This window comes from Eschrichtius robustus, chromosome 16 (assembly GCF_028021215.1).
Source record: "Eschrichtius robustus isolate mEscRob2 chromosome 16, mEscRob2.pri, whole genome shotgun sequence".
Classification (NCBI taxonomy): domain Eukaryota; kingdom Metazoa; phylum Chordata; class Mammalia; order Artiodactyla; family Eschrichtiidae; genus Eschrichtius; species Eschrichtius robustus.
Genome location: NC_090839.1, coordinates 49,853,491 through 49,876,262, shown reverse-complemented (window position 1 = coordinate 49,876,262; position 22,772 = coordinate 49,853,491). Strand labels below are relative to the sequence as shown.

The 22,772-nt window shown below is 46.7% G+C and overlaps 1 protein-coding gene across 2 annotated transcripts in view; it reads left to right on the top strand.

The window, feature by feature from the left end:
- Positions 1-7,674: 7,674 nt before the first annotated feature.
- Positions 7,675-22,772, top strand: part of DTD1 (D-aminoacyl-tRNA deacylase 1) — a 112,472-nt gene continuing 97,374 nt past the window's right edge. Inside the window, exons 1-3 of one of the 2 annotated variants that reach the window (XM_068565924.1) lie at positions 7,675-7,804; positions 12,174-12,264; positions 13,956-14,191. In XM_068565924.1, coding sequence (XP_068422025.1) covers positions 7,762-7,804; positions 12,174-12,264; positions 13,956-14,191 — 370 coding nt within the window. In that variant the 5' untranslated portion in view covers positions 7,675-7,761. The remainder of the gene's footprint in view (positions 7,805-12,173; positions 12,265-13,955; positions 14,192-22,772) is intronic. The other variant, XM_068565923.1, reaches the window with a different exon arrangement.

The following is a 22,772-nucleotide window of genomic DNA, read 5'->3' as shown; positions in this document are numbered from 1 at the left end:
GCAGCCCTTTGGGCACTAGTGGGTGCTCGGTAAGTATGTTGTGAATTAGATTATAACTCCTGGATTAAATAGACTCGATCTGTACTTTAGGAGCAGTACAGATACCCTCATTCTTTCAGCAGGAGTGGATTAAACCCCAATGGTGGCTACCAGTATTCTAGAGATAGGGGATACAAAGTGAGGACAGCGGGGTTCCTGCCCTTGAGTGCTGCAGTGTTCTCTCCGCTGGTCTCATTTGGTTGCAAGTAACAAACCCACATAAGTGCGATTAAATGAGAAAGAGATGTTTATTAAAAATGTGTGTGGACAGGGAATTACCTGGTGGTCCGATGGTTAGGACTCCGTGCTTTCGCTGCTGCGGGCCTGGGTGCAATCCCTGGTCGGGGAACTAAGATCCCACAAGCTGTGCAGCGTGGCCAGAAAAAAAAAAAACTGAGTATGGACAGCTCAGAATTCAAGCAGAGTATGTTGAGGTCTTCGGAGGGCCTGGCAGCAGGAACCGGCATGTAGCCACTCACTGAGCCTGCCTGGGGATTGTCTGCCTTGTTGCCTTTCTCACTGCGCACCAGTTTTGTCCCCGTTATTTCTGTAGTAACATCACCTTGCAGCTACAGTGTCAAAGTCTGATGAGCTTCTTCCCAAGCCAGAGTTTGTCTTCCACTCCTGTGAGAGTCAGTTCCCTGTGTATCGGATCCGTTCCTGTGGATCACTGAGTCCTGCCTCGGTTAGTAAGAAACTAGCATTCGTTGCCCATTTGGGTAGTGTTTCTTGTGTGCAGCTATTTGGGACCCTGTGAGGACTAGGGATTCCTGGTAGGACAGGAATGGGACATTTCTGGGTTCCTGCTATAGTACTGTCACCTTCAAACCTTTGCCTTGATTTCTCCTTGGTGTCAGTCCTACCTTGTGGGTGGCCTGAGCAGTGCTTTGGGGCGGTCAACCTAAGTGACAGAGGCTCCAAGATGGCAAGTAGCAGCTTCAGATGGCAGCAGCAGAGGCTCCTCACTGGGCATCAGAGGTCAAGAATGGGTCAGTGCCAGTGGGGTGGGCACCCTGGTGGACCGCTGTGATGGGCATCAAACATGTGCAAGAAGCAGCCTGCGATGGTGGAAGGGAGTTTCTGAATGGCTTCCCAGAGCAGCCTGCTTCTCATCACTCACGTCGGAATCTCAGTTTCATGCCTGGGCCCTGGCTGCCAGGGAGACTGGGAAAGTGCGTTTCTGACTTCCGCATCAGGGATGTGTTGACCCTCAAAGTGGGGTATCTCCTAGATATAGGAAGGATGATCACAGCATGCTGGGCAGGTACATACCAGGACAAATGTCCACTCCAGGCAGCAAGCCAGACTTTCATCGGGAGGCACCAAGATACCTGCCTCTGTAGGTCAGTTTCCCCAGAGAAGGTTTCTCCACCCGGGGGTGGATGCCTGGCTGTAGGAATTCTGGAAGCTGAGTGTGTGTGTGTGTGTATGTGTATATAAACAAGAAGGAATATATATATATTCCTTCTTGTTTAAAACACTTCAACCCCAACTGCTTGTGCTAAGACCATGTTCTCTCTCCATAACACTTATTACTGACCGACCAGTAAAACAATTGTGGCTCCAAACAGCCTGGAGCTTCAACAATTCCTGTAGTTCTGCTGAATCATGGCTTAAATAGACCTTTGTGGACTAATCCAACAACCAAAATATAAGGTGTTCTTCTGGGAGAAGGTTTTCAGAATTCCAAACGTCTATCTTGCAAGTGCAGTTGGAACACGGTCTGTTCAGAACTTGGGAATCACCCATTGAAGGAGAGTTTGCAAGATTGGAAATAAGTTTCCCGAAATTCTGAGGTCTGGTAGTATTTAGAGGGAGTGGGTTTCCTTTTATTTTTTTTTTATTTTTATTTTTTTTTTATAGCTACTTTATTTATTTATTTATTTATTTATTTGGCTGTGTTGGGTCTTTGGTTCGTGCGAGGGCTTTCTCTAGTTGCGGCAAGCGGGGGCCACTCCTCATCGCGGTGCGGGGACCGCTCTTCATCGCGGTGCGCGGGCCTTTCACTATCGCGGCCCCTCCCGTTGCGGGGCACAGGCTCCAGACGCGCAGGCTCAGCAGTTGTGGCTCACGGGCCCAGCTGCTCCGTGGCATGTGGGATCTTCCCAGACCAGGGCTCGAACCCGTGTTCCCTGCATTGGCAGGCAGATTCTCAACCACTGCGCCACCAGGGAAGCCCTCCTTTTATTTTTTTAAGATGTATGTATCTCTGGGACGTGCGCCCCCTTCCTGACATCCGTCCCGCTGGAGGAGCCATCGGGGACCATTCAGATGAAAAGGACTCCTGAGGGATAGTGGAGCAACAAGAGAAGAGGAATTGGGTTTTCCGGCCCTGTGGAGTACCACACAGCCCAGGGCTTTAGGAGAGAAAGAATCAACTTCTACGTAGTTTAAGCCATTGTGACTTTGGGTCTCTGCTACAGTTGATGTAACTCTAAGCAAATCACATCTCCCTATTAATTTCTTTTTAAAAATGGAACCTAACTTTTCGTGATAGAAAAATCCCCTGTGTTTTCTGAGCTTTGGTTTCTTTTGAAGAAGAGGTATAATATCTAGCCTGTCTACTAATAGGGTTGTGACTGTCAAATGAGAAAGTGTTTGTGCACACGTGATTATTCTTAGGAATAGAATGTCTTAGCTACTCCTGGAAATGAGGCGTGAAAGGCCTTCTTTCTGGTGGTAAATGCAGTCCCCTTCTGTCGTCCTCCAGCCGCTTTGCTTTCTTCCCTGTGGCTCCCCAGGGAGTTGCCTCGTCACAACTGGCCTGTCCTCTGAAAACGGGGCTTCCATGGGTAGTAGCTTGCTTCTTCAGCACAGCAGGTTAGCAGCGTGTATCAACTTGGAAAATGGCACATCCTCTGATCCAGCAATCTCACTTTCAAGAACTTGGGAGATTGCTGAAAAGATTTAGGAAGATGCCTCTTCAACATCACTCGTTCAACATGGCCTTGAGCTGAAACAACTTCTTGGTGGACCGTGCTGACTGCCTTCCCAGCACCCACTGATCCCACTCCTCTTTTTTAACAGACCCTGAGCTCACCCCGTCAGGTGCTTCAGGGGGACTGGCCCAGGTCCTGATTGGTCCAAGTCAGTGTTTCTCAAGGGGGCACTGCAGCCTCCATGGATGTGACAGTCCATTTTGTGGGCTGCCCCAGGTGTTGCAAGAGCTTTAGCATTTCAAGTTCCCTGGGCACTAAATGCCTGTAACAATCTTCACATCTTGTGACAGCTTCAGACACCCCTCCCACACACATTTCCGGTAACCCCTGGGGGGCTCTATGCCCCAGGTGAGAACCTCTTATCTGAGCCAGTCAGGGGGAGTAGGTCCCATCTCCCTTGCTAGTGATTGGGTTAAGCATGGTCATGTGATCTCACTCTGGCTAGTGAAACTCGAGGGGCTTCTGGGCAGGGTGTCCCAGCTTCAGAGGAAGCACCAGGAGGAGATAGTCTCCTGTACTTCTGAACATTGTGTCTGGATAGGATGCCCAGTACAGCCACAGCCATACTGTAAATCTATGACCCCCCGTTAGCCAAAAAATCAAGTTCACGCATGTATTCATTCAGCAATATTATCTGAGCTCCAGGCAGTGTGCTAGATGCTTAGGATAGAATGGTAAGCACGAGACACTAATAGAACACATTATCGGGCACTGGAGTGATTGGAAGTTGCCAGGAAAAAAAAAAAAAAAGTTGCCAGAAGATTATGAGGGAAAAACCATAGGATAGCGATGGAGAATAATGGGGAACCAGGACTCTTAACTTTGTCTGTGTGGTCAGAGAAGTTCTCTCCGATGAGGAGGCATTTAAGCTGAAAATTAAAGGAAGGAGAGGAGCAAGACGGACAAAGAATGGGGGAAGAGCTTTCCAGGTGGAGGACCAGCGGATGCTGAGGTCCTGAGGTAGCAACAGATGGATTACCTGAGCAATTTAAAGAAGATCAGAGTCTGGAACGTGAAGACTTTATATTCTAGAAACCACTTTTATCTCTTATGGAGAATGGATTGGGTGAAGACAAAAGTGGCATTAAGGAGACCACTGAGCAGCTGTAGCAGATGCAGGTGAGAGATGACGGGGCCATGGAGCAGGATGGCACTGGGGCTGGAGAGAAGAGGGCACATGGGGCTCGTTTGGGGGAGTGAGGAGGTTTGTTGATGGACTAGATACTCAGGGAGAGGGAAAGAGCAATCATGAGTCACTTATGGCTGGAGGAAACAGTGGAGCCATTTATTTGAATCAGGATGGCCCAGCTGGTGGAGTGTGGGGGGCTTGGGGGGATTGCAATTCAGTCCTGGCACTAACCACTCAGACTTAGCACAGACCCTGCAAGTCTAAGGGCACATCCCCTAAAGGGCAGCCCTCAGTTCAGATGCCAGGCGCACCTTGGGGGTCCCCAAGCCACCTTGACTTCCGACCAACTGGCTACAAGTTTGGGAGTTTTTTATGACTCCTACAGGTTTGATAACTTACTGCAATGACTCACTGAACTCAAGAAAGCCTTATACGTACAGTTTTATTATAAAGGATACAAATCAGGACGAGCCAAATGAAGAAACACATCAGGCAAGGTCTGTGAAGGTCCCCAACAGAGAGCTTCAGTGCCCTCTCGGTGGACCTCCTCAACCGTGTGTTCACCAGCCACGCTCTGCTAAGGTTCAGTGTCCACAGCTTTTATTGGGGTTCCATCTCATACGCACAACTGATGGGCTCATTTGCTGTGTGACTGAACTCAATCTCCAGCCCCATCCCACTATCCCTCCTCAAAGTCCCACCCTCTAACCACATGATTGGTCTTTCTGGTGACCGGCTCCCACCCTGAAATGTTTCATTAGGAACTCCTATCCCTTGGGAAATTCCAAGGATTTTAGAAGCTCCATGCCAGAAACCCAGAACAAAGAGCAAATTCTTTTTTATACGGCAGGGGTGGAAAGCCTGAATCCCATTTTCAGTCTTAATTTGGTTCATGGAAGTGGAGAGGTCAAGAAGGCATTTGGAAGCACAAGCACAGAGGATGTGTCGGGAATGGAAATGAAAATGTGAGTCAGTAGCACAAGGTGGAATTCAAAAACATGAGGAGAGTGGTGATTTAGCTGGCAAAGGAGGGCGTGCAGAGGGAAGGAGGCACCGCAAGAGGTGCTGCTGGATGCTTTTGCATCCTGATATTGACCTTTTCGAGCTCAATAAATATGTAAAAAGAATCCTGGTGTTTTGGTATATTTTTAAAACGTTTTATTTTGAAATAAGTTACCTTCACTTATAGCCCAAGTGGTCAACATTTTACTTTGTTTGCTTTATCACTCTCTTTATTTTCTCTGTATATACCATTCTTCGCCAGATCTGTAAGTTGCAGATATGTTGTCCCTTTACTCCTAAGTACATGTGTGTATTTCCTAAAAACAAGGATGTTCTCTTACATAAAAATCAGGAAATTAATATTGATTCAATGCCATTATCAAATGCAGCAGTTCTCAAAGTGTTCTCTGAGATCCTCCTTAGAGGAGCTGAGATTTCCAACTATTTTTATAATAACATATAGACAATATTCGACTTTTTCATTCCTATTCTTTCAAGAGTGTACAATGGGGTTTTCCAGAGGCTTCATGGTAAGTCAGGATCTCATTGCTCTAATGTCAGTATATAATGGATTTATTATTGTCATTTAAAAAATTATAAGTCAATACTTAACGATTTTTCTAGGTTGTAATTTCTAGTACAAGTAAAAATCTTAAGATATAAGCTATTTGGCGTGTTCAGTAATTTTTGAGAATGTAAAGGGGTCTTGAGATCAAAATGTTTTGAGATATGTTGATTTAATGCAAAATTTTAAAAAAAATTTACCAATTGTCCCAATATGCACTTCTTTCTTTTTATTTTTTTTCTGGCTAGGATAAAACTCAGTTCATGCATCACATTTAGTTTTCCTGTCTCTTTAAAAGTCCCCTTTAACTTGGAACAGTTCTTCAGACTTTCTTTTTCTTGACATTTTTGAAGGATCCTTCTAGTTATTTTGTAGAGTGTTCTTTAATTTAGGTTTGTCTGATATTTCTTCATGATTGGATTCAGATTCTACATTTTTGGCAGAAATACCACGAAAGTGACATGGTGTCTTTCTTGGTGCAATATCAGAAGTATATGATGTTTGTCTCATTACTGGTGATGCTATCTTTGGCAATTTAGTGTGCAGTATTTAACACTCAAGTATATTGGTATAGTCTTTTCTGGCCAAATGACTCTTCCTTGTTCTGCATTTGAAGCTTTTTCTTGTAGGAGAGGAAAAAGTTTTTCTCACTCTCTTGAGGTCCCTGGCTGGGTCTGAAAATTAAAGTGACAAAGACAGATGAACAGGAGAAAAGCATACAAATTTATTTGTTTTACATGCCATGAGAGCCTTCATAAGGAGATGAAGACCCAAAGAAACAGACCTGTGTAATTTTTGTTGTTAGGTTTGACGAAGCATGAGTAGTCATGGAGGAACATGATAGGTTAAGGAATATGAGGTAGGCAGAGTAAACTGGGGAAATTTAGCAAGGCCTGTTGGTTCAGATTCTTCTTGGTGTGCTTTTGTCTTTGGAGATAAGGCTGCTCCCTCCCTCCCAGTATAGATAGGGCACCTCTCATATTTATGACCTGTTTCAGGAGAGAAGGGTGGGGACCTGGGACCCTCTACCTGAGCACTTGCACCTGGACAAACATCTCCTACAGCAACAGATACAAAGAAACTATAAGGGACTGCAAATAACTGCACCCATGCACAGTCACAGGGGCAGTTATGAACAATAAGACACAAAAAGGCCACAAACCAACTGCCACTTCTGAGGTGCCAGGAGGAAATGCAGGGCATAGCAGACCCAAGTTTGGTTCGGGAACATCCTGAACTCCCTCCCTCTACACCCACCAGCACTATTAGGATGTAAGAAGAAGACACACTGAGAAGGGCTTGTTTTTATCAGAGATAATAATTTGTTAGGGTAATACTTGTACAGTCCTTTGCAGCTTTCTAACACTTTTGCACAGTAGATATTATTCAAATCTTCTAACAAGTCTGGGAGAGGGGCCAAGTATCAGTATTAGAGGAGGAATTACAATTACAGAATCACGTATCTGTGCACTGCCAGGGCACGGCTAGGTCAAATGAATACCTAAACAGTTAAATGGCTATTTTAGGCAGCAGATACTCTCCTGTCTGGTTTTTGAGGAGTTCCAGAGGCAGGAAGCCAAGGGAAAAAGAATTTGGGAGAATCTGGGGGCAGAAGGGTGGAAACATGGAAGGAGGCACACAATTAGGATTAGGATTCAGGACAAAGCTGGGATTCAGGGATGACTGTCTCTCAGGCCGGGGTTTGTGAAAAGAAACCGGGCCAGAAACTACTGTCTGGGCACCAGTGAGTCGGGCTGGGGTGTGGGGGCGGGGAAGGGGGTTGCGGGACCCCAGCGTCCGGGCGGGGCTCATTTAGCTGTACGCGGGACGGGACCAAGAGTGGGCGGGGCCGGACCGAGAGTGGGCGGGGCCGGACCGAGAGGGGGCGGGGCCACACGGAGAGGTCAGATGGGCGGGACCAACCTGTGGTGGGCGCGGCCGACGTGGGCGGGCCGTCGACTCGCGGGTTCGGGGGGTCGGAGCGCGCTTCCAGGTGTCCCCGGCAGAGGGCGCGGGCAGCTGCGCAGCCCGCGGAGTCCCGAGGCCGGAAGCCGCGCGGCGCCGCCCCGCTCGCCCCAGCCGTCGCCATGAAGGCCGTGGTGCAGCGCGTCACCCGGGCCAGCGTCACAGGTCAGTCAGGCGGGGCCGGGCCGGGCTGGACGCCCCCGGGCCGCCGCCGGCCGCGCGCGAGCCCGGGCCCCGCGGCCCCGAGTCCCCGGCGTCCCGGGGCGCCGTCCACGGGCTGCAGGGTCTCCGCTTAGTGTCGCGGTGACCGCGCCTCGTCGTCTTCTGCAGCGTTTCCTTTAGTCCGGAGCGCAGGTGGCCTCCCGCATCCCCCGAGCGTCCCCCGAGCATCCCCCGGCCCGCCCTTCCACGCGGTGTTGTACAGACGACGCGTGGGGAGCGTTTCCGGGGCACACACCCCCTCCCCAGCCTTCTGCTCCGCGTTTCCCTTTCTAGCCGGTTTTCTCCGTGTCCCGGTTCACCTGGAGCTTGACTCCCTTAAGGTGCCCGCTCGTGACAGGTGCTCGTAGGGGTGGGTTCTGACCGTGTCTGCCCACGTGACCCGGGTGGGAACCCAGAGGATCCAGGATGAGATGTTTCTCTTTTCCACCAGTTTCATGTGAACCGAGCCACGCAACCATCAGTCATGGCTTGAACACTGCGGTCGTTTGAACATCAGGGGTCCAGATGATTAATAGGTAGAAGGAAGTCCTTTTAAAAACTCAAGCCAAGATAAGCAGAAATAGAGACACAGAGGTAGAGAACAAACGAATGGACACCAAGGGGGAACGGGTGGGTGGGATGGATTGGGAGATGGGGATTGACATATTATACACCTACACTATTGATACTATGTATAAAATAGATAACTAATGAGAGCCTACTGTACAGCACAGGGAACTCAGTGCTCTGTGGTGACCTAAATGGGAAGGAAATCTAAAAAAGAGGGGAGATATATACACATATAGCTGATTCACTTTGCTGTACAGCAGAAACTAACAACATTGTAAAGCAACTATACTCCAATTAAAAAAAAAAACCTCGAGTGAAGATAGTATAAATGTTAAAATTTTTTTGAATGATTAACTTTACATTGACTTCTAGTCTTTCCTGTTTTTATTGGCAGAATTCTAATATTGTTTCAGTTCAAGTAGTTCTAGATATCCTTTCCTTCAAGCCTGTACCAAATGTGTGTTTCTATGTCCAGGAAAGTATAAATCTAAAAACGAAACAACAAAATCCCCTAAAGAAACAATCAAACTCAGTAAAACCATATATTTAGATTCGAGATTCTACTTTTCATTCCTGGCTAATGGTTTCTAAGCTGTTCTGATAAGTGATTTTGGATATCGCCCTGGAGTAATAAGGGATAGTATAGCTCTGGGATTTATGGAATTTTAAAGCAAAGTGGGTTTGTTTTTGGTTTTTTTTTTTTAGCATTTTAATTAATAGGTAACTTCACTAAAACTGGGAAAATGCATAGATGAAAAGATTTTCTTGCTTTTTTTGAGAAGAATCTTGCAGCCTATGTGGTCATGATGACCAGTGAGCAGACTTTGGAGAATGTAAGTTTTGATCAGAATGGAGAACTCTCCATTGTGCTGATCTGGAATATCAAAAACACATTTCTGTGAGATTAGCTGAATAGTTTGAATGATCTTAGTTTACTATTTAAATTGTATGCTTTTAGTTAAAAACAACAAATTAGCTGTCTGAAAGAGTTAATAAGATGGAATTCTCTCACGGTGCTGGAGGAAACTGAGTTAGCCTTGCCTTCTACTTGCATTGTAATGGAGAGAGATTTTCTGATTCCTTTAGAATGTGACTGACTGGCTTCACTTCCATGTGGCCTTTCTCGAACGGCATTTTATTTCAAAGGTTCTAAAATGTCACTTCCAGTTTTATAGGTGGGACAGAGTATTAGGAGTCACATATTACGTGGCAGGCTCACTTTATGAGCTTGGTCAGGCACATTTGATGCCTTAGCATGGTTATTGTGATAATCTAATTTTAAAAGCTTTATGACAGAACACTTCAAACATATTCATGTGGTTACACAGATGGAATAGTACAATAACCCCCATGTCCATCACTCAGCTTTATAAGCCGAAATCTGAATAGAATCATAGAATGTTGGGAAGAGATTGGTTGGGTTTGAATGTGTTCATTTGCGAGTTGGTGAATTCTTCTCAAAGAGGAAGTCTTGGGTGATGCCGCTATACATGGCGTCAAATAAACATTGACCAAATAGCTCAGGTCTTTTCTAGCCCTGTGACCTCTTGTCTAAAATGGTGATTCTCAAGTTTTTCCCCTTGGAAATCCATTTGTCTATAATAAAACATCCCTTTAACCTCCTAATTCTTCTGCCTGAAGGAGGGACAAAACTTCTCCAAAATAAGAGAGCGAATTGTGTCATCTCAAGGCTTTGATGCATAATTCATTTCTTATTAGGATAATACCACATTATAAAAATGTTGAAACTGTTCAAATAGTGATTTGAATCACTTCAATTAGTGATTCTACTTTTGAGAATCTATTCTAAGAAGATAATCCTAATTATAGAAAAAGCTTTAGAGGGATGAACAGGTGGAGCACAGAGGATCCTTAGGGCAGTGAAACTACTCTGTACGATACTGTCATGGTGGATACGTGTCATTACATTTGTCCAAACCGATAGAACGTCCAACACCAAGAGTGAGCCCTCATGTAAACTGTGGACTTCGAGTGATAATGAGGTGTCAGTGTATGTTCATCATTTGGAACAAATGTACCCAACAAATGATAGTGGGGAGACTGCATGTGGGGCTGGGGGTATATGGGAAATCTCTGTACCCTCTGTTCAGTTTCGCTGTGAACCTAAAACTGCTCTATACACGAAAGTATACCGTGCTCCCAATGCAGGGGGCTTGGGTTCGATCCCTGGTCAGGGAACTAGATCCCGCATGGCGCAACTAAGATCCTGCGTGCCGCAGCTAGGACCGGCTCAGCCAAAATAAATAAATCAATAACTATTCTTTAAAAAAGAGTTATTTCAGGGACAAACTGATGCTCGTGCTCCCCTCGTGTCTGTCAGATGGTCCCTTGTCAGACACCTGCAGGAAGAGGGTTTCTCACTCTTCCCTTAGCTTGCAGGATGTGGCAACATGGTACAGTCTGTGATGCCTTGTCAGGTATATTTATAAATATTATTATCTAGCAGAAGCAAATAACAAGAAAATGGCAGAGTTGACCTTTCTCCTGATTGGAACATTAGGTCAGTATACAATAAAATAACCAAACATCAATAATCTAATGAGCTTTGGCAAAAAGTTGGCCACAAAAATTGAAAATTATGAAGATCAACATTTGAAATATGGATTTAGTTTCACCACCATAATGATGTGTCTTGACCTAAGTACTGTACCAGCACTGAGATACTGTCTAATGGTAGTAGAGTGTATATTTGACGCTCAATACATATGCAAATGTTTGGAATAGGAATCTATGTTCAAAGAATTTTTTTTATGCATGGGGTGCATCACTCAAAATGATTTGGAGGTCATTGGCTTAGAATGCAACCCTAGTAATAAACTGGGAAATAATAGAAGCTTGCTGACTTGAAGCTTAACTTTTATTTTTTAAAAAATTTATTTATTTATTTTAAATTAAATTTATTTATTTATTTATATTTTATTTTTGGCCGCGCTGGGTCTTCGTTGCTGTGTGTGGGCTTTCTCTAGTTGCAGCAAGCGGGAGCTACTCTTCTTTGTGGTGCGCAGGCTTCTCATTGCGGTGGCTTCTCTTGCTGCGGAGCACGGGCTCTAGGCGTGCGGGCTCAGTAGTTATGGCTCGTGGGCTCTAGAGTGCAGGCTCAGTAGTTGCAGCGCACGGGCTTAGTTGCTCCGTGGCACGTGGGATCTTCCCGGACTAGGGCTCAAACCCATGTCCCCTGCATTGGCAGGCAGATTCTTAACCACTGCGCCACGAGGGAAGTCCCTGGAAGCTTAACTTTTAAACAGTTTTTCATGTATGATATATTTATCTTTTCTGCAGTAAGTAGAGAAATCATTTCTTTATTTTTATGACATAAATGTTTTCCATTGTGCATTGTGTATTGTGTTATCAGGTTTGCTGATTTCCAAGAAAAGCAGGCATCTCCTTTTTGAGAATTAATATAGCAGAGCTGGATTCTCTGGGGAGAAAAACATTTGTTGTTACAGACGGGCAAACTCATAGAAAGTTTCAGGGGTCTCAACCAAGGTAGCACAGATGAGAACACGGCCTGAAAATCCTGTGTAATGGTTGTTCACTTCACAACTCATTCATTCCAAATGTAAAATCAGAATGGACAAAGTATGATTATCATACTGCATTGACGTAACCCCTTTCACGTTTCAGTACCTACCGACTTTGCCAAAGAAGTTACGAGAAGTATGTGTGATGTTTAAACTTTCCAGTGGATGCTCAAATGTGCTTCACGGCACCTGTTTGGTTTTCCCTTTTGTTTCCTTTCCAGTTGGTGGAGAACAGATAAGTGCCATTGGACGGGGCATCTGCGTGTTGCTGGGTATTTCCCTGGAAGATACGCAGAAGGAACTGGAGCACATGTAAGAGGCGGGTTTCCACGTCACTGCCTTTCTAGTGGGACATGTGCTGGTCATCTAGCTGGCTGGCTAGCTATTTAAAGAAATTATATATGTATACATATATGGAACTTCCATAGTAGTTTGCTCCTCTAAAGTGAGACTCTGTCAGTTTTACCCATGTCCCTTTTGATGCAGTGTGGTTATCTCTGTGTCACAGATGGGAAGAGCGAGGAAGAGCTGTCACCCAGTAAGTCAGCGACAGGGCAGGAGCACAGCGTAGCCTTTGTCCCTATTTGCTGCTGCAGCCTTGAACCATTCTCTTAGTGTGAAAACCAAGCTTCTTTTCATAGGAACGTTTTATGTTTTCAGTTTGAGCAGTATGATCTGGGCACCGTTTACACATGTTAAGAATGCCCAGTTGTTCACCGTTCACATTAGGATCTGGAGCTCAGAGAGGTTACATTACCTGCCGAAGGTCATGCACACGTCCTTAGCAAAAAGCTTGACTCCAGATTAGAACCTAGGCCACCTGGCCTGGGAGCCAGTGCTCTTTTTACTAGGGTGGGAGGTTTGTCATTGCTGTTGGTCCTTAGTACAGGCAGCCTCCCCCTCCTCATGTTCACTCTCCCCCCGCACCACTTCGCACATGTACTTCAGATGCTTGGATCCATTTTCTCTGCCCCTGGTGCCCAGAGCCTACATGTGACCGTTGCCCAGTTGTCCCTTTTGTATTAGGTTGAAAACCAGACTTGGAACCAAGCTCCCGCTAAGGTGTTGATGGCTAGTTCAGTAACACTCATGGATGTTGGTATTTTAATAGCTGTCCCCTGGATACGCAAAGAGGCAGCGAAGTGGTGTAGTGGTTAAAAGCCGGGGGACTGGTCTGAATCTCTCCGTGGCTCTGACAAAATGGAGAGCTAGTACTTAACCTTGTTAAGAGCAATGACTCAACATAAGGCGGACCCCGCTGTGGAGAAGGGGTGATGAATAGCGCCCACCGCAGAGGGTGCCCATGTAAGGTGTTGGCGAATGAGTATTTGTTCAGGCTTTGAACGTGTCTTCAACATCATCCAAAAAGGTGGCTTCAAATGGTGGAATTGCAGCTTTCACGGAGGTAGTTCTTTGTCATTCGTCTCAAGTCTGACCTTATAAATGCTACCTGGTCCTCCTCCTTGCCAGGGTGGCCGTCCTTTGTCATCCACGGATATAGGGAAAGCCCCGCTGGGGCGTAAGGAGCATGTGACATAGTTGTCAAGGTGTCTTTCCCCAGATCTTTTTGCATATCTGCAACGACCATGAGTTTTCTCCAGGGTATTTGCTGAATTGTTCATTTTGAGACGTTCCAAGAAAGGGTATAAAAACGGGGCATCATTTATTCCAGTGTAAAGATGGAATTCTGTAAAAAATCAGAATTGAGCCCATGTTTTGACACATCCGGTTCCCACCGGAAGCTGCTATGAATTGGAGGGGCTGACAAAAAAAAAAAGGAAATCACCAATCAACGCTAAGAGGTAGGACTATTATTACCCCTATTACAGATGCGGGAACTGAGGCACAGAGTAGAAAGTAACTTGCCTAAGGTCACCCCTCCTGTAAGCGATGGAGCCAGCACAGTGTCCCTAGTGAGCAGGGTGCTGGTGACATTTGGGGGTGTGGGTGTGTCTGGGGGGCTTGTGATTCTCCAGGTAGCTCTCACCCCTGTTTTCCCCCAGGGTCCGGAAGATCTTAAACCTGCGTGTGTTTGAGGATGAAAGTGGGAAACACTGGTCGAAGAGCGTGATGGACAAACAGTACGAGGTGCTGTGCATCAGCCAGTTCACCCTGCAGTGCGTCCTCAAGGGGAACAAGCCCGACTTCCACCTGGCGATGCCCTCAGAGCAGGCCGAGGGCTTCTACAACGGCTTCCTGGAGCAGCTGCGCAAGGCGTACCGGCCGGAGCTTGTCAAAGGTAGGCGGGAGCCCAGCGCCCAGGAGGGCATCCCCTGGACACTTCCCGGCAGGGGAGAGGCAGTCTGCAGATGCAACATTTCCTTTTCCAGAAAGTTCACTGTTTACGCTTATTGCTTTCTTAAAACAGCATAAGGGCTGCTGCCGCCACCGCTGTTGTGCGTGTCCTCTGAATGCCCCAGTACCGTTTACCCTTCTTCATTCTTCTGTCCACATTTGGAATGTTTAGCAACCCAGCAGTGCACTTGATATAGTGGTGGTTCATGTCGGTTGCTGATCCTGCCCAACAGAGAAATACAGCTGCCAGCCGCAAATGGGAGCCATGTGTCATTTTAAATTTCTAGGAGCCATATTAAAAAAAAAGAAAAAGAAACAAGTGAAATTAATGTTAAAACTGTATTTCATTTAGCCCAATATATCCACAATATTCTGATTTCACCCTGTAGTCAATGTACAGAGTTATTAATGAGATAACTCACATCCTTCTTACTGAAGTCTTTCGGGCTCCCGGTGCATCTCGATTCAGACCAGCCACGTGTCCAGCGCCTGGTGGCCGTGTGTGGCTCTCGGCTGTAGTTTGGACAGTGTAGGCTTAACGGCGTGCCGTGGGGACTGCCAGCCTAGCCTGACTGATCAAGATTAAGCCTAGAAAACGTCTGAGAAGAGTGGGCCTGGTTTGTGGGAGGATTATGAATCGGAACTTATGAATCTTCTTAAGAGGGTGTGTTTCTAGTCCGTTTTCATGTTGCTCGTGTGCTTTTCCTTCAGAGTTACTGGGAAGCGTATTTAGCCTCCTTTGGTGACGCACCTCAGGGTGAGAACTTGCTCAGCAGGATGTCTGCTTCCGAGTCTGACTGCAGCTGCTCCTGCTGCTGTCGGACTCTCGTAGATGTTGAGTAGTTGTTAATAGTTGACTCTGTAGTGTTTCCTACGCTTTAACTTTCTCTCAGTGGGTTAGACAAACCCAGGTCCCTCACACTGTTATTGGGCCTGTTTTCAACCGTAAGTAATAAAGTCACGACATGACTTTGGAGCTCTGTAGCAGGGCCCCACATCTCTGAGGGCCATCAGCTTCTCAGATGGCTCGTGTTCTGAGGAGTGAGGTTCCAGCCCCTTACTGGTATTTCCTTTCGTTTTAATTCTCCTCTTACTTGTGTCAGGTGATCATTTGCCAAAAGGACAAATGGATTCTATGTGATCAGGACCCTCCCGCCTTAAATCAAATCCTGCTCTTTCCTTGGGTCCTGGTAGAGCAGAATATATTCGCTTCTTCTGGGAGCATCCAAGTTTAGAACTCCATTGGCACGTCCGATCGTGGATGTCCACTGGGGTCCTCTGTCCGTCGTGGCTTTGCTGCAAACGAGGTTCTTCCCAGAATTAGCAATTAAGTGCTTTGAATAATAATTTTTCTTGGCTGAGCCAAGGATTAATGCTGCCAGCATTGTCTTCTCTGCTTGATGTTTATGGAATCATCCCATTTCTGAGTAATCTCAGACGTATTTGGGGATGCACTGAAGTCCTTTGAAGGATGAGCAGAAGGAATATTATGAAAGGGCTTCCCTGGTGGCGCAGTGGTGAAGAATCTGCCTGCCAGTGCAGGGGACACGGGTTCGAGCCCTGGTCCGGGAAGATCCCACATGCCTCAGAGCAACTAAGCCCACGTGCCACAACTACTGAGCCTGTGCTCTAGAGCCCACATGCCACAACTACTGAAGCCCTCACGCCTAGAGCCCATGCTCCGCAAGAAGGGAAGCCACCGCAATGAGAAGCCCGTGCACCACAACGAAGAGTAGCCCCCGCTCGCCGCAACTAGAGAAGGCCCACGCGCAGCAACGAAGACCCAATGCAGCCAAAAATAAATAAATTTATATAAAAAAAAAGGAATATCATGAAAGCACAGGTGAGGGCCCTTTCCATGGGAGAACAGTGATGGTCGTGAAGGAATGCTTGAGTGAAAACAAAACCACTTTCATCTAAAGCCTTAAAGAGGAGCGTTTTATTATTCAGTGCTTTGTGTTCCTAAAAACACCTTTTACGTTTTGAAAAAATCTGTATTTCATCCAGGTAATTATATGAAGTGCCTGAAGCAATGTACTGTAAACAGTATAATTTTATAATGGATCAGAATTTAAGCTCATGGGATATGGTACCTCTGATCATTTTGATGAAAAATCAACATGAATTATGCCACAGGTTTTAATCAGAATTTATTTTCTGCTCCTTTGGGCTTTCAGAGGCACTACAGTGATTCCCCGGGGCCTCACTCACTCTTCGCCTTTTATCTCCTTTATGGTCTTTAGTGGAACGACGTGCAGGGAGCGTGTTTTACATGCTTGCTGTCTTTTGGTAAATTTTGAGATTCTGGCTTCCAGCTCCAGTATAGAAAGTCCTCTGTGACCTGTAGGGAAGATGGAACACAAACTGCTAAATACGTTTTCTTTCTTTTAGGATTTTCAGGACCTCTTTAGTGACTTTAAGACTTAAAGGAGTTTAATTCGAAAACTAAAACATTTAACCCTAACCCTAAAAAATTTAAAAAAATTTCCAGTTTTATTGAGGTATAATTGACCTATAACACTCCATTAGTTTTAGTTGTACAACATGGTGATTTGATATACCCATATATTGTGAAATGATCACCACAATAAGTTAACAGCCATCAACTCACATGGGTTGACAGTTAAGGTAAGGATGCTGTACCTCACATCCCCAGAACTTAGGTATCTTCTAACTGGAAGTTTGTACCTTTTGACCACCTGCACCCTCCAACTTTGGCAACCACCAGTCTCTTCTCTGTATTTATGGGTTTGTTTTTTTAGGTTTCGTAATATAAGTAAGATCAGACAGTGTTTGTCTTTCTTTGTCTAACTTTTTTCACTCAGTGTAAAGCCCTCACGGTCCATCCATGTCGTCACGAATGGCAGGATCTCCTCCTTTTTTGTGGCTGACTGGGATCCCACTGTGTGGCTAGACCACATCTTCTTTTTTTTTTTTTTTTTTAAACAATTAGTTAGGAGCAAGTTTGCTACGAAGGCAAGTGTTTTTAACTTTTTTTTTTTTTTAATTTATTTATTTTTGGCTGTGTTGGGTCTTCGTTTCTGTGCGAGGGCTTTCTCTAGTTGCGGCAAGTGGGGGCCACTCTTCATCGCGGTGCGCGGGCCTCTCACTATCGCGGCCTCTCTTGTTGCGGAGCACAGGCTCCAGACGCGCAGGCTCAGTAATTGTGGCTCACGGGCCTAGTTGCTCCGCGGCACGTGGGATCTTCCCAGACCAGGGCTCGAACCCGTGTCCCCTGCATTGGCAGGCGGATTCTCAACCACTGCGCCACCAGGGAAGCCCTAGACCACATCTTCTTTACCCCTTCATCACCAGTGGACATTTAGGTTGCTTCCATGTCTTGGCTGTTAGTTTAATTAGACATTTATTTTCACTCCCTTCGTCTTTAATGACTGAAACTTTATTTCAAATGCATATTGAATCTGCTTCTCTTACTTGTTGTTAAGGGCTGGATGGAGGGTGGGTCATTGTTCTTTTACTCCTCTCTCTTGCTTCTGCGCCTCCACTGGTACCCATTGCCTTCTGGCGTTTTTGCCAGCTGCAGCTCCTCTGCACTGCCCAGCCGTGGCTCATGTGCTGGATGGCGAGTCTGCTGATCTTGGCTCCCGGCCTGCTCGGTGCTCTGACCCCAAGCGCTTTCCCTGGGTTCCGTGTGGAATGGGAACCCTGGAGGGCAAGCTGTTTATGGTGTGGTCCTCATGTGTTTTTATTATAATTGTTACTATTATTAGTATTAGTGTAAAGCATGCCAGAATACATCCCTCTGGGGCTCAGTATGTGCCAGGCGCCGTGCGAGAGTAAACCCTCTTCATGCTTACGTCACTGAACCCTCACAATGACCCTAGCAGGTGGGCACTGGGATCACCCCCATTCTGCACATGAGAAGACTGAGGTGCGGCAGAGTAACGGAGGAAGGTCGCTCAGCGTCTAAGTGGCAAAGCCGGGAATGGAACCAGCTGGCGTCTCTAGAGCCCGAGCTTCATTCTATAACTCACCCCCTCTTGATTTGTTTTCCTTTTCATTATCCTTCTGAATTCATCACATCTATTGGGATGCCTTCTCTGCTGCTCAGACTCAAGTAGGTCCAGTAAGAGGGGAGCCGGAAGGCTTGAGGCCAGGTGGTCGTACATCTCGGAGCAGTGATGTTAATCCAGAATTTTAGTCCTGTTTCCGTTGGGGGAGATTTTACCGGTTCTTTCAAGTCATTTCTGTGCCTCCTGTGTCCGTAAGTCACTGTTTGTCCGCCTGCCCCGGGCGGGGCTCTGGGTATATGGTGCTGTCCCTGCTGTGAAGGAGCTTCCAGTCCGGTGGGGAGGGAGTGGGCACATGGCTGCTTCTGTTAGAGCAGAGAGGGCCTCTCATTCTGCAAAACCACCTCTGAAACTGCCAGAGCTCACGGCAAACCACCGATGACCTGTGGCTGGTCCAGAAGGGTGTGCACGCTTGTTTTCGCTTTCAGAAGATGCAGTCCAAAGAGCTGCTGCTGCCGGTGCCGGGGGCTTTCCCGTGCCCCCGCCGTCCCGCTGCCTTTGCCTGGGAACAGCTCTGACCCCGTGCAGCCTCTGCGCTGTGCACGCACTCCCTTGTTTACCACTTGTGTATGAGCGAGTTCTCTCTACGGAAACAAGTGTGGGGCCAGAACCTTCTGTCATTCCGGTGTGATGCATGCTTTGAAGGACTGACCGACAGGGGTGGGTCCTGAGATAGCCGTGGCTGATGGTGTCTGTTCCCTGTTTACCTTCTTGACCCTTCACACTAATTCCCACCTGCAGGGTCGTTAACTCTTGATGCGTGTACTGGGCTTCTGAGTAGCACCCTGGCTACTCGCAGTGGAAACACCCCCGCTTGTTTCTCTTCCCCAGACTCTAGGGCCTCTTCCCCTTCTGTTGCCCTGACCTGGAGCACTGGACAGACGAACCTCAGAGCAGAGGTCGGGTTCACCAGGACTCTCCTGGTTTTAGCGCTGAAAACCCTGCATTCCCAGAAACTCTTTGGTCCAGGGCCAACTGGGGCAGCTGGTCACCCTAGAAGCCGCCATGCAGCAGGGAGGTGCCCGGAGCTACCTGAGCCAGGTGGGGTCCTCAGTGCAGGGTGCACAGGTGCAGTCCTGTGAACATGGGAGGTGAGGTGGGGCTGAGGGTGACCGTCCTCCCCGCACCCACCTCATCTTATCCCCCAGGGCCTCCCCATATCGCTTGGCTTCTCGGGGTAGCTGGATTTCCACCATGGTGCCAGCAGTGGGTGCTCCAAGGGACAGGAAGTGGAAGCGCCAGCCCGTGAACCAGGCCTGGCAAGTGGCCCCACGTCACTCCCCAGATGCTGTTGGTCAGAGCAGTTTCTCAGCCCACCCAGCTTCAAGGGGAGGGGTGGAGACCCACCTTGCAGTGGAAGGAGTGTCAGAGTTTGTGGCCATCTTTACCCCCACCCCAGCTCATAACTCTGGTACTCTCAAAGGGTTTTCTCTGGACCCTCTTCAAATAATTGCTGTAGGGGGAAAACTCTACCGCGCAAATCTATCAGTTCTCCCCTCTCCTGCAGAATGAGCCCGAGGTTAAGGGTGCTTTATTGGACCCCCAGCCTGAGTGGGCCCTCTGCAGCCAGGAATCTCCATCCTTCACATGAACACTGAAAGCACCGTTCAGTGGGGGTCATTCACCACTCTCATAGTTGAGATTTGAGCATGCATTGCTTTTATAGTTAGGAAAAAAACAAATGTTATACCAGAATGGAATAGTTGAAAAGAGGGATCTCCACTCTCAAGCGTCTTGTTCCAACTCCGAGCCGTTTGTGATGGACCCAGGAAAGCATTCACCCGTCGGCTTTGTTCAGCAAATCAGAAGCTTCCACGGTATTAAAAAGAGCTACCTGCGTATTCCCTGCGGGGCTGATCTGTCGTGGGCGGCAGAGAGCTAGAGAAATGTGGAAGGACGTGTAGGGAGTGCAGCAGCCATCTGCCTGCCTCCCCTCTCTTCCCTCTGGGGGACCCCATCATACCCCAGCCCCTACAGGTGCATCTCGCAGAGAAGGTGCCAGAAGGAGGAAGACCACGTCTAGTCTTTGCTTCATGGTTAGTGTTTAATTTTTCATGGGTTTGCTTAATTTTCTTCTCTTTTTACTACTTAAAACATTTTAGCAGCATGAGTGGGCTTTCAGTGGAAGTCTATTTTATGTATTTTGGTGATGGCTGTGATGCCAGAGGCATTATTGTTCATGTAAATTTAGGAAATCACAATGTGGGATCACATTTTCGCTGTGATCTGAATATGCAGACCCTGAATCAATAAGGTTTTAAACTCTTCCTATTTCCCCTGCTGAAAGATTCAGACTTTTCTTTTCATCCTGAGTTATTTCAAGTCTTTGGACGGTGACAACAGTGAAGGGAGTTTCTTTCCACCTATACCTGCATCTTCTTTTTAAAAATTGCCTTTATTTCTTCCGATTGAATTGCTATAATAGATTGTGCTGAGCAAGAAGAAAGAGCTGGTCTTGCAATTCACGGCCAGGAGTATGGAGGAAGCTCAGGAAAAGAGATAAAGGGGATGAAAGAGAATAAGAACAGGAGGTAGAAGGAGTCTGAGAGGAAGAGGATGGACGGGGCAGCACAGCTGCCAGGATGAGGCTGCCCTCATCTCCCTGGACCCAGAGGTATTCCTCGCACAAAACAACTGAGCACAGACACCGTGAATGTGAGGTGCTGTCCCGTGTCCTCAGGGTCCTGAACCACTGCCTTGTCACTGACCCTGGTTTTAGGTGACACAGACACTTAGGCGGGAAAGGAGAGCTGGTAAAGTCAGGTGGTCGTTAACTTTGGAGTAATCAACTAAGCAAATCAAGGAAATCATGAAGAGCTAGGATTTAAAAACAAAAAAGGGTAGAACTGGCCATTTGGGCAGAGGGAAGGTAAATTATGGTAGCTACAGAAATGCCATAGCGTAAGTGTAAAGCAAAAAGAGAAATGAGGAAGCTGATCCTCAAAATACTGAAGAGAATAAAAGAAAAGGAAGGAAGAACAGAAAATATGCATGGATTTGGCCAGAATCAGTCACAGGTCTCTATGAAACTCCTGCGTGACAGCTTTGGCCCAGGCCGCAGTCTGCCAGGTGGGCTCTGTCGGCACTGCACCTTTTTGCGTGTGTGAGGCTGCAGTATCCCCAAAGCTTTGATCTTCTAGAGTTTTTACCACCTTATAGATGAAAATGGCATCTCATTGTTGTTCTAATGTGCAGGGTGTGTTTGAACATTTTTCAGATGTTTGAGTGACTTGTATTAAATTTCTGTGAACTGTTCAGGTTCTTTATTTCTGTGAGCTTTTTACATAAGCTATGACTTGCAGATATTTTTTCATTTATTTTGTCATTTGTCCTTTGACCTTGCTTAGGGGATTATTTGCTAGACAGTCATTTTTCATCCTTAATTAGTTGATTGCCATTTTTTGGAACTGTTTGTTGGATTTTTTTATTTTTTATTTTATTTTTTATTTTTATTTTTTGTTTTTTATTTTATTCTGTTTTTTATGATTTTTTACATTCTTGTTTATTTTTTGGCCACACTGTGCAGCTTGTGGGATGTGGGATATTAGTCCCCCATGTTTGTTGGATTTTTACTGTGCTTTTATATCGGGTAAGGTGTGTCTGGCCCACAGTGCTCTTTGGAGTTTTCCTAGCTATTCTTTTTTTTGGCCGCACCACGTGGCTTGCAAGATCTTAGTTCCCCGACCAGGGATCGAACCAGGGCCGCTGGCAGTGAGAGCACCATGTCCTAACCACTGGACCACCAAGGAATTCCCCTAGCTATCCTTAATTGTTATTTTTCTATATGCATTTTATAATCAGCTTGTCTAGTTCCAGAAAATAATCTGTAATTTTTATTTGATTTGCATTAAATTTATAAATCCATAATTCCTTTGTTTCATGATAATAATTACTCTTAGCATATTTCCTTACCTTCCGTAACTGTTTTTTGGGACAAACTGCAGCCCTGGCAGGACACCAGCCCTCAGCCTACCCTGGGCCCGTGCAGCTGAATGTGGCTGGAGACAACGTCCACATCAACTGGCCTCACGGTCATGACCTTGACCTGCAAGTTGACTCAGCAGTTGTGATACATCGGCCTGTTCATTCACTCGACTGTTTTCTCTCCTGAAAGCTCCATCCTCACCTTAGCTATTGACCTTACTTCTCATTTTCCTGAGAAAACGGAAGCACTCAGAAGAGAACTTCCAGAATTCCGTCTGCTCCACCTGCTAGCATCTGCACCAGGAACTGGCCTGCCTTCCTTCGAGGTGGCTGACCCCATGCTCTCACCTGTGCAGGGACTGAGCAGGGACGTTCTTCTACCCCCTCTTCTGTCTCCTGAGTCAGTTTTGCTCCCTCCTCCCAGACCATCCCCACCGGCTTGCAGATGTGCTGTTGGTCCTCCCATCGTGGAGACAGCCTGTCAGCCGCACCTCTAGCTCCTGCCCCAGTTCTCTGCTCCACTTGACTGCGTGGTCTCTGGAGGGCTGTCTGCCCCCATCCCACTCCAGT